The 16,964-nt window shown below is 52.6% G+C and overlaps 1 protein-coding gene across 1 annotated transcript; it reads left to right on the top strand.

Annotated features, from left to right (window-relative positions):
* Nucleotides 1-1,286: 1,286 nt before the first annotated feature.
* Nucleotides 1,287-4,355, top strand: LOC103707163 (probable indole-3-acetic acid-amido synthetase GH3.1). The gene is made up of 3 exons (XM_008791550.4): nucleotides 1,287-2,125; nucleotides 2,229-3,130; nucleotides 3,275-4,355. Exons 1-3 carry the CDS (start codon nucleotides 1,797-1,799, stop codon nucleotides 3,865-3,867), a joined length of 1,824 nt encoding a protein of 607 aa, XP_008789772.2. The 5' UTR covers nucleotides 1,287-1,796; the 3' UTR covers nucleotides 3,868-4,355.
* The last annotated feature ends 12,609 nt before the right edge of the window (nucleotides 4,356-16,964 follow it).

Raw genomic sequence — 16,964 nt, 5'->3', positions numbered from 1 at the left:
TTTATACATGTGTTTGTATATGTGCATACACAATGTCAAGACTAAATTTAATAGTTAAACTTTGACGATACTATAATATCGAGCTGAAGACGTGCACAAATATCAAAATTAATCCCATAGAAACATTGTCAACATAATTAATAACAAATTAAGATGAAGGTCACCTGCCACCCTGACTCTTGAGGGTTGTGCATCAGGTTGATACATCATTTAGCATTTTCTTTTTACATGCTATCAAATTTTTAATAAAAAAATTTAGAAAAAAAAGTGTAAAATCTTTAATAGTTTTTGCCAATCAATGATCCTTCTAAGGAACTTCTTGCTGCATGAAGAGCATGTCGAACTAGAATTATAGACATGTAGCTTGCCTCTTTGCTCTTCGAGATATTAACATATCGTGACATCTTTTCTTTATGTGTAAGACACAATAAATAGAACGAAGGGGTAAATACATCAATATCAACCATCCAACCAGTTCATGGGCATGCTCCACAAAAGCCTATCTATCAGATGGCATTAAAACACACCTAATTAACATCTCCTTTTCCAATTATGATATTTTTGACATATCATTCGAGGAATTGGCTCAGATTTCCATGTGGTAATTGTGTTTTCTGTTGGTATATAAATGGTAATGGTGTCTAATTCGGGATTTTTAGGCGGAAATTAATTTTCTTACTGAGAAAGGGAACAACTGTCTACCACAGATGTTTGTTATAGCAATTTTGTATCATTATACAAATATATATATATAGGGGCTTATAAATTGATTGATAGACATTTTTCCTTGTTTGCTTAGATTTAGCCTATGGTATTCAAGTCCAAATCTTGCTAGTATAATCCCATAAAAATAGTGATTTGTAACTTTAGATAATAAAATAAAAAATCAAATATTTTGGAGTTATTATAGCCATAAATATAATCGAGAAACAAGAACTCCACAACGAAAAATCTAAGATGGAAAAAACTAATGAAAAAAAAGCTCATGAATTTTTTTGCACTATTTTCATGTCATAAAATACATGAAAACGCTTTAATAAGACAGTTTCCTCGTTCAAAAACTCATTCTTTAAGTTGGCACAATGATATGCGGGCTGCGGTACGCAGTGGAGTTGAGTGACTTTATTCGGGTGTGTTTTTGAACTACCATCGTGTTGCTCAAAATACAGGAAAACTAAAATTTTGTAGACTACTATAGTTGAGTATTATTTTTTCATAGGCATTTCCTATATTATCAGTTATAAATAATATCGTTTTTCAAAGTAAATCACTGTTCATATAATTTGCTCTTGCTTGTTGCTTAACACCATTGTGAATGCGAATTTAAGGAGCACTAGGACATGACGGACTCTCATGATTTGGCCTCAATGATCATTGCTCCTCCTCATATTTTGAGGTCATTCCAATTGTATGAGATGTCCCATCCGTAACCTAGACATGAAGACTATGAAGAACATGTGAAGCTTGCACACTGTTTATTTCATGGGGTCGGTTAATCCAGAAAAGAAGGTCAAGATAAGTAGGAAGGAATAGAATTTTCAAAACTGACATTCCACTTCTACTGTATGGCTTGAAGCAAGAGTGGGGCACAGACCGGCCGTCTCCACGCACTCCCCTTTATTTCCTCCTCTATATATATCCCTCACCACCCTTACTTGCTTCCGCACACACACAAGCCCCTCTCCTCCCCTTCCTTCCTCCGTGCGCTCTCTCCTATTCTTTCTCCAAAATCATTTCCGTTCTCACAATCTCTCTCTCCTTCCTCCAACTCTTGCTTTGTCGCCACCACCATCACCATGCCAGAAGCTCCCAATCCCACTCAGGCCTGCGCTGCCGCCGCAGTCCCCGTCGAGCACCGGAAGGTTCTCGACTACATCGAGGACGTGACTGTTAATGCCGACCAGGTCCAGCGTCGCGTGCTCTCAGAGATCCTTGCCCAGAATGCGCCCGCCGAGTATCTGCGCCGCCACGGGCTGTCCGGCCGTGCCACCGCCGACCCCAGCGCCTTCAAGCTCCTCATCCCTGTCATCACCTATGAAGATCTCCAGCCAGACATCCTCCGCATCGCCCATGGCGACACCTCGCCCATCATCTCCGGCCGACCCATCTCTGAATTCCTCACCAGGTTCGTTAATCATCGCTTTCCCATCAGACCTTGCCGCCGATTAGTACACTAGCTGGTAATGCAGCACTAACTTTTTGTTACACGGTCTATTGTCTCGTCGAAGCTCCGGGACATCCGGCGGTGAGCGGAAGCTCATGCCGACGATCGACGATGAGCTTGACCGCCGATCACTTTTCTATAGCCTGATGACGCCGGTGATGAGCCAATTTGTGCCGGGCCTTGACAGAGGCAAGGCAATGTACCTCTACTTCGTGAAATCGGAGTCCCGGACCCCCGGCGGGCTCGTCGCCAGGCCGGTACTCACCAGCTACTACAAGAGCCGCCACTTCCTCGAGCGGCCTTTCGACCCCTACAACACGCTCACCAGCCCCAACGAGGCCATTCTGTGCCTGGACTCGTACCAAAGCATGTACGCCCAGCTGCTGTGCGGTCTGGTCCAGCGTGCCGAGGTGGTTCGGGTAGGCGCCATCTTTGCCTCCGGCTTCATCCGAGCCATCAAATTCTTGGAGAAGCACTGGCCTCGTCTGTGCCGCAACATCAGGACCGGCATGCTCGACCCCGAGATCGCTGATCGGGCCGTGCGCGAGGCGGTCGAGCGTGTGCTCCGCCCGGACCCCGGCCTCGCAGGCCAGATTGAGGCCGAGTGCAGCAAGCCCTCATGGGAGGCCATCATCCGCCGAATATGGCCAAATACCAAGTACATCGACGTCATCGTCACCGGCGCGATGGCACAATATATTCCCACCCTCGACTTCTACGGCGGCGGCCTCCCATTGGCGTGCACGATGTATGGGTCATCCGAGTGCTACTTCGGCATTAACCTTAATCCTATGTGCAAACCCAGCGAGGTTGCTTACACCTTGATCCCCACCATGGCCTACTTTGAGTTCTTGCCGGTCCGTCATGCCGGCAATGGCGCCAAGGACTACGATCAACGTGACTTGGTCGACCTCGTCGACGTGAAGCTCGGGCAGGAGTACGAGCTCGTGGTCACCACCTACTCTGGTACAAAACGATGGATCAAAACTTTTACTTCAATAAACACGGTGGCTTTTGGAGTTTCACTCCTCCTCAGCCTCCATTTACCTTGAAAGAAAAAAAAAACTTTTATGTCGATGCCATGATAATTTTGAACTTGTCGTGACGCAGGGTTGTATCGTTATAGAGTCGGAGACGTGCTTCGGGTCGCCGGATTCAAGAACAAGGCGCCGCAGTTCAATTTCGTGCGGCGAAATAATGTGGCTCTAAGTGTCGATTCGGAAAAGACGAACGAAGTGGAGCTGCATGCAGCGGTGAGGAGTGCAGCGAACCACCTGGAGCCATTTGGGGCGTCGCTGGTGGAGTACACAAGCTATGCCGAGACCTGGAGCATCCCGGGCCACTACGTGCTATTTTGGGAGCTGAAGGCGGGTGGGACGGCGGTGCCGCCGTCGGTATTCGAGGACTGCTGCCTGGCGGTGGAGGAGTCTCTGAACAGCGTGTACCGGCAAGGACGGGTGTGCGACAGCTCGATCGGGCCGCTGGAGATCCGAGTGGTGGAGGAGGGGACGTTCGACAAACTCATGGACTATGCGTTGAGCCAAGGAGCATCGATCAACCAGTACAAGGCGCCGCGATGCGTGCGGTCGGGGCCTGTGGTCGAGCTGCTCGACGGCCGAGTACAATCCCGGTTCTTTAGCCCCAAGTCCCCCAAATGGGTTCCAGGCCACAAGCAATGGAGCACGGATAATGGTGGGATCTAATATGGATCCTTCGAGGGCAAAAAAGAAGAAGAAGAAGAAGAAAACAAAGAGATGTTGGCCTTCAATCATGCTAGTCACCACCTTTAGAGCTAGATGGATCTCCTCTCTCTCTCTCTCTCTCTCTCTCTCTCTCTCTCTCTTCTCTTTTTTCCCCCTAGTTTTCTCCTTGTTTTGTATTAGGTGTTAATGAAGAGGAATCCATCTTGACTGGTGTCCAAAATGTTCATTTGAAGGGAGTTGTTATATCGCTTCTCCTTTTTAATCCTAATTTGGAGGATTGTTTGGATTTTTTTTTTTTTTGGTTTTTTGGGTTGCTTTTTTTTTTTGTCTCACACTTTCTAATTTATGCCAGGAATCCTGGTCACCAAAGACTCATGGGGCTGTTCTCAGAAGAGAACTCTGAGAACAAACCGCACCGGACCTTCTAATTTCTGGCAAGCAGGAAATAATAGTGTGCTCAACGCTTTGTAACGAAGTTTGGGCATAAGGTCTGACACATGGTCTTTATGAATTTTAGTTGGTGGATGGCTACCTTTCTCTGCTTGTTTTATATGTCGGCTCTCTTCTTCCAGCTTCAGCTGGCATTAGTTCCGTGCTCAGAATCAATGACGTGTTCAAATAAATCTAGAAGAGAAAGTCTGGCAGTCTGATCTGAGTTGGCGATTAGAATTAGGTACATTTAGAACGCTCCTTTCAAAAATTTTAGTTGTCATGGTTGATATAATTGGGAACATAGTTTTCTTTTACTTTGCAAATTGCCTTCCATATATAGTGTTTTACTTCCACAAAGCTTGCATGCAGAAGGGGGTGGAAGAGAAGGTCAAGAGGAGAAAACAGTGGAAAACTAGAGCAAGACTATAACATTATCTACCAGAAAATTTTTCAGAGACTGAGAAATGCTCAAGATCAAGATTTAGAATTTGATATCAGGAAACTGCACTACTATTCATATTTGCTAATTTTGATTACTAATTGACAAACAGATTGATGTTACTGATACTATCATATATTCAGAAATCTCACGTCAACAAATAAACTTCAAGTAAATAGGTGGGCCATGACTCCATCCTCTGTACCAAAAGCTAAATGAAGATTATATGAGGGGTAGCAGAAAGATTTCTTGAAGTTTGAATAGATGAGGAGGAAATCTGTTGTCCGTTTCCAGGCCACATACAATCCTATCATGGCGTTCTTCAGCTTTTCATGACAAGAAGGAAACAGATTCCTGACAACAACTGCCACATCTGGCGAGATATCTACAGTGCACGATATGTGTCTGTGGGGAAATCTTTTCCTTACATTCCCCGGCTTAAAGAGGATTCCTGTTGGGGGCCGGACACCCACAAACGGTAAACTTATCCAAACACCAACTCTGTAGTAATAAAGCAAATCAAATTTGGATGGGTCTGCATGCACCCTATGCAGCCTCATTCGGGGCCCAATGTTGTTGGTGAGCCTAATGAGAAAGCCCAATATCCTTTATCAATATTCTTGGGGCAAGTAAGATAATGTATTCTATTGTCAATATATGTTTCAAAACCACATATATCCTTAGGTTATACACTGAAAATTCTAAATTCCTTAACTATCGGCTATTGTCATGGTTGCCACATTAGCCAAGTCAGCCTCTGAGTGATCCAGTATTAAGGGCCCATAAAATGCCAATGAATCATCATGATTGGGCCGTCCTCCTAGAAAATGCTGTGCTTTCGGAAAACCCGCATGTTAAGAAGATTTTGACATTTTTATATTAAGGAAAATCAGCTAGTGGATTGGATAGCAAGCAAGACGTTTATGTTCTCAAAGAGAAGGAAGAATATGGAGTGATTTGGAAATTGCTAGAGTAGATGCCTTCCTACCATGACCAAATAGAAGTTTCTTTTGAGGTATAGGAAGAATTTCAAGTAGGATAAGAGTATTATTCAGTAGTATTTAATATTAGTTCAAGTAGAATTAGGATCTAGAAGCATGATAGTATTATTCAGGAAAACCTAATTAATATCATTCCACTTAGACTGATATCTTGGCGAGCATGCACCCTCATGCTGACCTAATTAACTACGAATGCAGACCTATATCCTTTTTTGTGCGAATTGGTCACAAATGAGTCATCAAAAAAAAAGGCACCCATCAATGGGCAATGGGCAATGGGCCTGGGCCTTAGAGAAGGCCTGGGAAAAGGACAAGAGACTTGTCGTGTATGAGAAAGAGAGAGAGGGAGAAGGGGAGGGCGGGGTGGCAGCAATGATGATGTGGCTGGCTAACAGTGTCGAGTAGGATCGTGTCAAAACGAAGATTACGGCAATCCACATGCAGCATGTCTGTCCTTGTGATCTTGCCGGCCACCTGAATGTAAGGTTTTCTTTTAATATTATTATTATCGCTTTATTTTTCTGTTTTTGATCTTAGATATTTAATTGATTATTTTATTCTCCTGCTTAAGGGTGTCAGCTGATATTTTTACTGAAAACTTTTAATTATGATAAGAATAGTGTTCGACATTTTATATTAAACTACTAAAATGTATGTGCTACGTGCGTGATGAAAATGTTTAAGCGTATGAGTACAATTCTTTAGCCATTTGATGCCAGCCAACCAATCCAATCCATAGTGGTAGAGAATTCAGAGGTCCAAAAATTGCACCGCAGAGAATTCAAACTCATAAATTATTGGATAAAATCCAGCACTGCAAGTTTACTTTTTAACCCCAAAAATTCCTGTAGCTCGATTGTAAAGGATCCAAACTATCCATAAAGGAAGATCTATAGTCAAGGCACACAAAACCCTGATTCTTAGTGTGGTTATTACTCTATTTCCTCTAAAATATGGTTATTGCTTAAAGGTGGAGAACTTTCGTTCCAGAATCTATATGCCTAGACCTTATTTTTTCATACGTAAAATTTGGTAGCTTAGATTTATTTTTAATGGTATCTCGTGCTTTCTTTTTTTCCTTTTTTTTTTTTTTACACTGAAGTATTATTAGTTAAGAGGGTCACCCTTGGTCTAAGGGTGTCCTACCCTACCATAACCAGAAAACGTGGGTTCAGGGAACAAAGCAACGCCGGCGGCCTACACGGGCCGGGTGCTGCCAGCGATCACGTGAGACGGCCGTGGGGCTGTCGTGGCTCCGACCAACCGCTGCGACACGTGCGGTGGTGTATGACCTCGGCTGGACCACGTGCGGCCCGCGCCTCGAACGTGGGAAACATCCCCTGTACCGCCCTCGTTGTCGGGTCCCACACGTGCGGGGAGGGAACAAGTTTGGCGTCGCGCCATGCCACACCTGGCCCCTGGGCAGCTGGCCTGGCGGTGGGTTGGTGGCATCCCTTCCGTCCGAATGCTTCGCTCGTGTAAGAGATCCACTGAGGGCACACGTGTGACAAGCTGGCAGTTCCATATTTTATTTTTTTACGGAAGAGGTTATTTGACAAAGAAAACCTATTAATAAGGGCGGCAATTTTCCGTCTAAAGATTCAATTGAGAGGAGAAAAAGATAAAAACAATCTCAGTTCTATTGTATAAAAAAAGAAGAAGAAGAAAAAAATTATTGTCCAAATATTAATTTTGATTAGGCCCAGGTGTCATGCTGATATCATCTTTAATTATATGGCCAAAAAAAAAAAAGCTTCTAAGTATCATGGATGATTATAAAGTCAAGTTATTGTTTAATACAAAATGGGTGCCAATCAAGAATATCAACTTTACCACCCGAAACCTATCCCACCTAAAACCAAAACTTGTCTCAAAACCTAGGAACATTTAGTATCTCCAATACATAGTGTTGCTGGTGGTCCAAACCGAGAACGATTGACACGGCGGTGTGAACGGGGTTCCGTTTGAGTTGCCTTGGTTGGAGTTGCTTGCGCTCCACCTTCCACCGAGAAACCTGCAAACAAGCCTCGCACCACCACGGGGGTGGTGATGGCCCTCCGACGGTCAAGTCAGAGGAGATTGGAGGAGAAGGAGAGATAATCGAAGCAAGTAAGAGAATGCTCTGGAAGTTCTTGCTTACCCTCCCCCTTCCCCCCCTAGCCGCATATATACCTGGCTGGAGGGTTCTCTGGGGATTGGCCATCGTGTGGCACGATGGGGTCGCCACTGACAGGGCCGTTACAGGGCGTCGTGGGGCAGCGCTGGGTACGGCCATGGCAGGGCGTAGTGGAGCTCCGCTTTGTACGGCTGTTACAGGAGATCGTGGGGCAGCGCTGGGTACGGCCATGGCAGGGCGTAGTGGAGCTTCGCTTTGTACGGCTGTTACAGGAGATCGTGGGGCAGCGCCGGATACGGCCGTTACAGGGAGTAGTGGAGCAGAAGGCCGCGGCGTGCCTCAGGGGAACAGTCCGTCGTTGTCAAGCGGTATCCGACTTGGGGTCGGATTGCTGGAACAAGGGGCAGCGGACTCGGGGTCGGGCTGCGGAGCTGAAGATATCCGACTCGGGGTCGGATTGCTGGAACAAGGGGCAGCCGACTCGGGGTCGGGCTGCGGAGCTGAAGATATCCGACTCGGGGTCGGATTGCTGGAACAAGGGGCAGCCGACTCGGGGTCGGGCTGCGGAGCTGAAGATATTCGACTCGGGGTCGGATTGCTGGAACAAGGGGCAGCTGTAGTCTTCCTGGGCGCGCGTGCCGGTCACGTGGGGCATGGTGGCTAAGTTCCCCCGTAACAGTAGCCCCCCACTCCCGAGCCTGGAACCAGGAGGGGAACGGGTGAAGGGAGTGACACTTCGAGATTGCCGCCATCCCTCGGAAAGGCGTGCGCGTTCCAAGTTCCCCGCCTTCTTTATGGCGTGCGGCGATTGTCGCTGACCTGGCAGTCTGCGGATTTCGGCGGACATCCTTCCTTAATGGCGTCGATTCGCCTTTGGGGCGCGAGCGATTCTTCGGCAGCCAGGCGTCCTCTGGCGTCATCGAGGCGTCATCCGCCTTTTCGCCTATTTATGGAGCGGGCAGAGGCGGCGCTGGCCGAGAAGAGTGCGGAAATCGGGCGTCAGGCGGTACAGGCTTATCGTCAGTCCGCCGAGTTCACCCGTGATATGTCGGAGGCGGTACAGGCCTATCGTCAGTCTGACGAGTTCGTCCGTGACATGTCGGACGCGGGGTCCGATTCCTTTATTTTAGGCTTCGAGGAAGGCCTGACAAGGGTGTCGGCTAAGTACCCCGAAATTGACCTGAGCGGGATCTCCCTTCTAGACTCCTCTCCGGCGCCATTGCCTGCTGATTCTCCAACCGTCTCCCTACCCCCTGCGGACGTGCCCGGCGTTCCCGACCCGGGGGTTCCTCCAAGCTGACCTTCTGTATTTTTGTTTTTTTTCTTTGTGTGTTGGCGTTTTGCCAAGTTGTATGGGTCTCGGCCCTGAAACAATGGATGTTAATGCAAATAGAGTTTCTTCATTTCACTTTCGTCCTTCTTCTTTTTAACTCTTGGTAGCGTCTCGCTGACTCCCGACTCTCAAAGTTCCTCCGGCGCTAGGCCAGGCATCCGAGGGTTAGGCCTCAGGAAATTCCTCCGGCACTAGGCCAGGCATCCGAGGGTTAGGCCTCAGGAAATTCTTCCGGCATTAGGCCAGGCATCCGAGGGTTGTGCCTCAGGAAATTCTTCCGGCGCTAAGCCAGGCATCCGAGGGTTATGCCTCAGGAAATTCTTCCGGCGCTAAGCCAGGCATCCGAGGGTTCTGCCTCAGGAAATTCTTCCGGCGCTAAGCCAGGCATCCGAGGGTTGTGCCTCAGGAAATTCTTCCGGCGCTAAGCCAGGCATCCGAGGGTTGTGCCTCAGGAAATTCTTCCGGCGCTAAGCCATGCATCCGAGGGTTATGCCTCAGGAAATTCTTCCGGCGCTAAGCCAGGCGTCCGAGGGTTAGGCCTCAGGAAATTCCTCCGGCGCTAAGCCAGGCATCCGAGGGTTGTGCCTCAGGAAATTCTTCCGGCGCTAAGCCAGGCGTCCGAGGGTTAGGCCTCAGGAAATTCCTCCGGCGCTAAGCCAGGCATCCGAGGGTTGTGCCTCAGGAAATTCTTCCGGCGCTAAGCCAGGCATCCGAGGGTTGTGCCTCAGGAAATTCTTCCGGCGCTAAGCCAGGCATCCGAGGGTTATGCCTCAGGAAATTCCTCCGGCGCTAAGCCAGGCATCCGAGGGTTGTGCCTCAGGAAATTCTTCCGGCGCTAAGCCAGGCATCCGAGGGTTGTGCCTCAGGAAATTCTTCCGGCGCTAAGCCAGGCATCCGAGGGTTATGCCTCAGGAAATTCTTCCGGCGCTAAGCCAGGCATCCGAGGGTTAGGCCTCAGGAAATTCCGCTCGTTGGTCGGCCAAGGCTGGCGCAAGCAGAGGCGTCCGGTTGGGGCTTCAGGCTAGTCTGCTCCCGGGATGATCATCGGGTTAGCCTGGCATCCGAGGGCCGAGCCTCGGAAAATTCCGCGCGTTGGTCGGCCAAGGCTGGCGCAAGCCGAGGCGACCGGTCGGGGCTTCAGGCTAGTCTGCTCCCGGGATGATCATCGGGTTAGCCTGGCATCCGAGGGCCGAGCCTCGGGAAATTCCGCGCGTTGGTCGGCCAAGGCTGGCGCAAGCCGAGGCGACCGGTCGGGGCTTCAGGCTAGTCTGCTCCCGGGATGATCATCGGGTTAGCCTGGCATCCGAGGGCCGAGCCTCGGGAAATTCCGCGCGTTGGTCGGCCAAGGCTGGCGCAAGCCGAGGCGACCGGTCGGGGCTTCAGGCTAGTCTGCTCCCGGGATGATCATCGGGTTAGCCTGGCATCCGAGGGCCGAGCCTCGGGAAATTCCGCGCGTTGGTCGGCCAAGGCTGGCGCAAGCCGAGGCGTCCGGTTGGGGCTTCAGGCTAGTCTGCTCCTGGGATGATCATCGGGTTAGCCTGGCATCCGAGGGCCGAGCCTCGGAAAATTCCGCGCGTTGGTCGGCCAAGGCTGGCGCAAGCCGAGGCGACCGGTCGGGGCTTCAGGCTAGTCTGCTCCCGGGATGATCATCGGGTTAGCCTGGCATCCGAGGGCCGAGCCTCGGAAAATTCCGCTCGTTGGCCACGCGCCTGTCGCTTGCCGCTCGACGGGATTTCTCCGTGGCCAGCTACGATCGTGTTTCTCCTCCTCTTCAAGCGTCGCCTGGGGAACACCAGAAGGGTATTAAATGCTAATTGAGGCGTTACCTGAAAAATCGGATCGCCAGTTGCTGCTTGCCAGGAGTGCCAGCTAAGCGGCCGCGATACGCGCGTTCTTCAAGGCGGATACGGCCTGGGCGCGAGCGGAGATATGTGAGCCGTGGGATACACGCCACCCGGAGCGTCCTGCATGAAGAATGCAATTAAGGAGAATGATGCTTAGGAGATCGTGGGAGGATATGCCTCGAGAGCTGGAACGGCTCCGGATTCGGTGCGCCCGCCTTTATTGCAGCCGCCCGCATCGGAACGACCGGGGGGCCGTAGTTTGGCTATAAATATATGTGCAGGCACGGTGGAGCCTGCCGAGCCGGAGCTATTCAGGTTGCCATGGATCGTGGACCTCCTCTCCGGCGCGTGGCTGAGAGACCCCTGCCGAAGGAACGGGAGGCGCGCCCTTCGCGACTTCCGCCAACTAGCCGTTTCATCTGGGATCAACAAGGAGGTTCTCCCCGGCGGAACTCCGCTCTAGGCGTTTCATCTGGGATCACATCTCCCCTCCTTGAAGTTCAGCCTCCCGATTGAGCTCTGCGCCAGACGCTTGATCCGGGACCGCGCCTCCATATGCTCTTCTCCCTTGTATTCTTTCTCTCCCCTAACACTGGGGAGGACCGGAATATCCCTTGGAGGCGGCGTTCCTCTGGAGGCAGCGGGAACTTCTCCTGCGGCGGCCCCTCGTCTTTTTCGTGAGACGTCGGTGGCGCCTCTGGGTAGAAGCAGTGTGGACTTCTCCTTCGTCCACTTCTTCTTCATCCGCGCCGGCTCTTCGTCTTTTTCGTGAGACGTCGATGGCGCCTCCGGTTGGAAGCACCCACTTCCGGCGGGATTGCAGCTGCTTCGGATGGAGGTTTCGGGATCCCAGATCTTCAGTTCCTCGGAGTCTCCACCTCTTCTTTACTTTCTTTACACCCTAATTCCCCTCTGGGAATTCCTTGTAATCACACGAGCACGCCATTGTAACCAGAAATTATTGAAATGAAAAGTGTTATACATTTTTGAACTGTCTTTCTGGCGCTGTCGTTCTACTGGTAATACATCCGCAGGTTAGCGGAATTCCAGCTCCTTGGAATTTCTCGACCGTCTAGGGCCTCCAACTGGTAGGAGCCAGGTCGGTTTACCCAGCGAACCCTATACGGGCCTTCCCAATTTGGCGCTAGCTTCCCACCTTCCGCAGGTTGAGATGCTTTAGCTCGCCTTAGCACCAGATCTCCGATTCTGAAAAGCTTCGGTCGGACCTTGGAGTTGTAATATCGGGCCACCCTCCGCTGATACATTGCCATCCGAACCTGCGCCATTTCCCTCGCTTCTTCCAAGAGATCCAGGTTCCTTCGGAGTTGCTCCGAATTGGCCTCGGGTCGGTGCGCGGCCACCCGAGGTGAGGGGAGTCCGAGCTCCACGGGGACAACGGCTTCCGTGCCGTAGGTTAGGCTGAAAGGCGTCTCCCCGGTAGGGGTCCGATGCGTGGTCCGATACGCCCAAAGGACATTCTCGAGTTCTTCGACCCAAGCTTGCCCCGTCCGACCGATTCGCGCTTTGATTCCTTGGAGGATTGTCCGATTTGTGACCTCGGCCTCGCCGTTGGTTTGGGGATGCGACACAGATGTGAACCGATGCTCGATCCCGAACTCCTCGCAGAAGTCACGGGAATGCTTGTTGTCGAACTGTCGACCATTATCCGAGATGAGGACCCAGGGTACCCCAAATCGGACGATGATGTTCTTCTTCACGAACCTCCGGACTTGCGCCTCCGTGATGGTGGCCAGCGGCTCTGCCTCCACCCATTTGGTGAAGTAGTCGATTGCAACGATCAAGAATTTCCGCTGGGCTGAAGCGACGGGGAATGGTCCGAGGATATCCATTCCCCACTGTGCGAAGGGCCAGGGCGCGGTGATCGGTGCCAAGGAGACAGAAGGGACTCTCTGGACGTTGGCGTGGCGCTGGCAGGCGTCGCATTTCCGTACATGATCCTTTGAGTCCTCCAACAAGATAGGCCAATAATAGCCTTGCCTCATGATCTTGTGCGCCAAGGACCTAGCCCCCAAGTGTGATCCGCAAACGCCTTCGTGGACTTCACCGAGGACGTAGGCCGCTTCTGAGGGGCGGAGGCACTTTAAGAGGGGGGCGGTGAACGAGGTCCGATACAACCTCCCTTCATAGAGTGCGTAGTGGGCGGACTTCATAACAAGTCGCCGAGCTTGATCTTCGTCTTCAGGGAGGATCCCTTCGGCGAGGTAGGCGACGAGCGGGTCCATCCAAGACGGCTCCGGATCAATCGCCATCACCGCTCCAGCCTCGCCGATGCTCGGGGCATCCAGGGTCTCCAGGTAGATTGCCCTCGACAAGTTGTGCGCGTCTGCGCCCACCAAGCGGGACAACCTGTCGGCCCTGGCATTTTCACTTCTTGGGACCTGCTGGATGTCGACACCGCCGAGGTCGGGAATGAGTGCTTGCACCTTCCGGACGTAATTCTGCATGGTCGGGTTCCGGGCCTCGAACTCCCCACGGACCTGCCCGACCACCAGCTGGGAGTCGGTGAAAACCTTCAGGCGCCGGATGCCGAGCTCCTCGGTGAGTTTGAGTCCCGTGACTAGGGCCTCGTACTCCGCTTCGTTGTTGGTCACTGGAAATCCGAACCTCAAGGCATACTCGGCTATCACTCCATCAGGACTGGTAAGGACCAGCCCGGCCCCTCCACCTTCGGGGTTCGACGACCCATCGATGTGAAGCGTCCAAATCGGGAGGTCGAGGCTGGGTGCTTCCGGCGGCCTAGGTTCCGCCTCCTGCACCGTGCACTCAGCGAGGAAATTCGCGAGCACCTGGGCCTTGATGGCGAGTCGGGGCTGGTAGCGGATGTCGAACTCACCAAGTTCTACTGCCCACTTCACCAGTCGTCCCGCATTCTCAGGATTGCTGAGGATCTGCCGCAGCGGTTGATCGGTCAAGAGGGTGACAGAATGGGCCTGGAAATAGGGGCGAAGCCTCCTGGTCGCGGTGAGCAGCGCGAAGGCGATCTTTTCAGCCTTCGTATACCGCGTCTCGGCATCCCGTAGGACCCGGCTGATGTAGTACACAGGCTTCTGGAGCTTTGCCTCTTCCCGAACCAGTACCGCACTGACTGCGGTTGGGGAGACCGCCAGATAGAGGTAGAGCATCTCCCCTTCTTGCGGCTTGGACAGCAGGGGAGGAGATGCCAAGTATTCCTTGAGCTGGTCAAATGCTGCTTGACATTCGGCCGTCCAGAGGAAGTCTTTCGGACGTTTCAACACCTTAAAGAACGGTTGGCAGCGTTCGGCCGATTTTGCCACAAATCGTCCGAGCGCGGCGACCCTTCCAGCGAGCTCCTGGACCTCCTTCACTTTGGTCGGAGGGGACATATCTTGGATGGCCTTGATTTTGTCCGGGTTGGCTTCGATCCCCCGCTGGTTGACAATGAAACCGAGGAACCTCCCGGCCGAAGCGCCAAAGGCGCACTTCGCTGGGTTCAACTTCATGCGAAACTTTCGCAAGGTGGCGAAAGTCTCCTCCAGATCTGCAATGTGCTGGTCTGCATGGCGGCTTTTCACCAGCATATCGTCCACGTACACCTCCATGTTCCGGTCGATTTGCTCTTTGAAGATTTTGTTGACGAGGCGCTGGTAAGTGGCGCCAGCATTCTTCAGACCGAAGGGCATTACCTTGTAACAGTACAGCCCCCGGTCTGTTATAAAGGCAGTTTTCTCCTCGTCCTGTGGAGCCATCATTATCTGGTTGTAGCCGGAGAAGGCGTCCATGAAAGACAGCAGCTGATATCCGAAAGTCGCGTCGACCAGTTGGTCTATCCGCGGAAGCGGAAAGCTATCCTTGGGGCATGCCTTGTTCAGGTCGGTGTAGTCGACGCACATCCTCCACTTCCCGCTTGCCTTCCGGACAAGTACGACATTTGCCAGCCACTCGGGATAGCTCACTTCCCTTATGAATCCTGCCTCCAAGAGTTTGTCTACCTCTTGGTCGACCACCCGGATCCGATCCGGGGCACAGTGTCTCTTCTTCTGCTTCACTGGTCGGTGGGTCGGGTCGATGCTGAGGGCGTGAGAAATGACCTCCGGGTCGATCCCAGGTACATCGGCCGCTGACCAGGCAAACACATCGGCATTGGCTCGGAGGAATTCCACCAACCGGGCCCGAGCTCCCGGGTCGAGATTGGCGCCGACCCGGATCGTCCTGTCCGGGCGACCTTCCTCGAGGGGAACTTCGATAACGCCCTCGGCCGGCTCCCCGTGCCGCAGGGCCACTTCGTCTCTGGCGTCAAGGGACTCGACACTTAGGGCTTCCACGGGCTTCTTCCCTCTGAGAGTTGCTAGGAAACATTGCCGTGCGGTCGGTTGGTCACCTCGGACCTCCCCAATCCCGGCCGCCGTGGGGAACCGCATGAGCAAATGGTATGTAGAGACTACCGCGCGAAGGGCGTTCAGTCCGGGTCGTCCGAGGATAGCGTTGTAGGCCGAGGGAACACGGACGACCAAGAACCCGAGCCGCACCGTGGCTTCTGCGGGTGCAACGCCCGCAGTCACAGGCAGCTCAACGATACCTTCGGCCGAGATAGCGTCTCCAGTAAATCCTATGAGGGGGGTGGATGTTTTGTGCAACAATTGTCGGGACAAGCTCATCTTTTGGAAGGCCTCGTAAAACAAAATATCAGCTGAGCTTCCACTATCCACAAGAACACGCCTTACATCATAGTTCGCCATAGTGAGGGAGATCACCATGGCGTCATCGTGGGGGGTCTGAACCCCCTTTACATCTTCATCACAAAAAGTGATTACATTTCCGACCTTCTGCCTCTTTGCGACGACTGTTGCTCCGGACGCCTTAGTCGAGCCCCCTGCATTCCTCTCGGGTCGGGGGCAGCCCCCAGTGATGGTGTGGATCACGCCCGCGACGGGTCGATTCTGCTCCCGAGGCTCCTGAGGGGCCGGGTCGGCCGGACGCGGGTCTGCAGGGGGGCGTCGGTCGTTCACATATCGACCGAGACGCCCTCGGCGGATGAGAGCCTCGATCTCGTCCCGAAGCTGGAAGCAGTCTTCGGTGTCGTGGCCGTGGTCCCGGTGGTACTCACAGTACGCCCGAGAGGGCCTCCTGCCAGGGATCTTCTTCATCTGTCTCGGGACCGGGAGGTTCTCCCGCCCCTTGATCTCCATGAGGATCTGGGCCCGGGGAGTCAGGAGAGGAGTGTACCGGTTGAAACGTCGGGGCGGGGAACGAGGGCGTGGGGCGCCGTGGTTCCTCGCCGGCGACGGGCTTCTGCGCCGACGTTGAGGCGTCGGGCTCCTCCTCTGGCGTGCCTCCTTTCGCCTTTTCTTCCCAAGCTTTGGAGGGGTCTCGGCGGCCTCCTTGCTCCGGTGGGCGGCCGCTTCCTCGGCGTCCGCATACTGGTTCGCCCGGGACAACAGCTCCGGGAAGCTCCGCGGCAGGCGCTTGTCCAGGGAGAAGGTGAGTCTGCCCTTTCGGAAGCCACGCTTCAGGGCTGAAAGAGCCACCTCCTGGCTCAGGTTCCGGACTTCAAGCGTAGCCTTGTTGAAGCGGGTAAGATAATCCCGCAAGCTTTCTCCCTCGTTTTGCCGGACATCGAAGAGGGAGTCGGAGACCAGTCGCCGCCGGCTACTGACGGCGAAATGGGTGATGAAGAGGCGAGTAAACTGGTCGAAGGACTGGATTGAGTTAGCCTCCAAGCCGGCGAACCACGCCCTTGCCGGGCCACGGAGGGTCGCCGGGAAGGCCTTGCAGAGGAGAGGATCTGATGCTCCGTGGAGGAGCATAAGAGTCCTGAAACTCTCGACGTGATCTCGCGGGTCCGCCGCCCCGTCGTAGGGCTCGATCGCCGGCATTTTGAACCCCGGCGGATTTGGGGTCCGCAGGATCCTCGAGGCAAGCGCCGGCTGGGAGGAAATCTCCAAGTCGGCGA

The sequence above is a fragment of the Phoenix dactylifera genome, chromosome 4, assembly GCF_009389715.1.
Source record: "Phoenix dactylifera cultivar Barhee BC4 chromosome 4, palm_55x_up_171113_PBpolish2nd_filt_p, whole genome shotgun sequence".
Taxonomy (NCBI): domain Eukaryota; kingdom Viridiplantae; phylum Streptophyta; class Magnoliopsida; order Arecales; family Arecaceae; genus Phoenix; species Phoenix dactylifera.
This window is presented reverse-complemented; position numbering and strand designations above follow the sequence as displayed.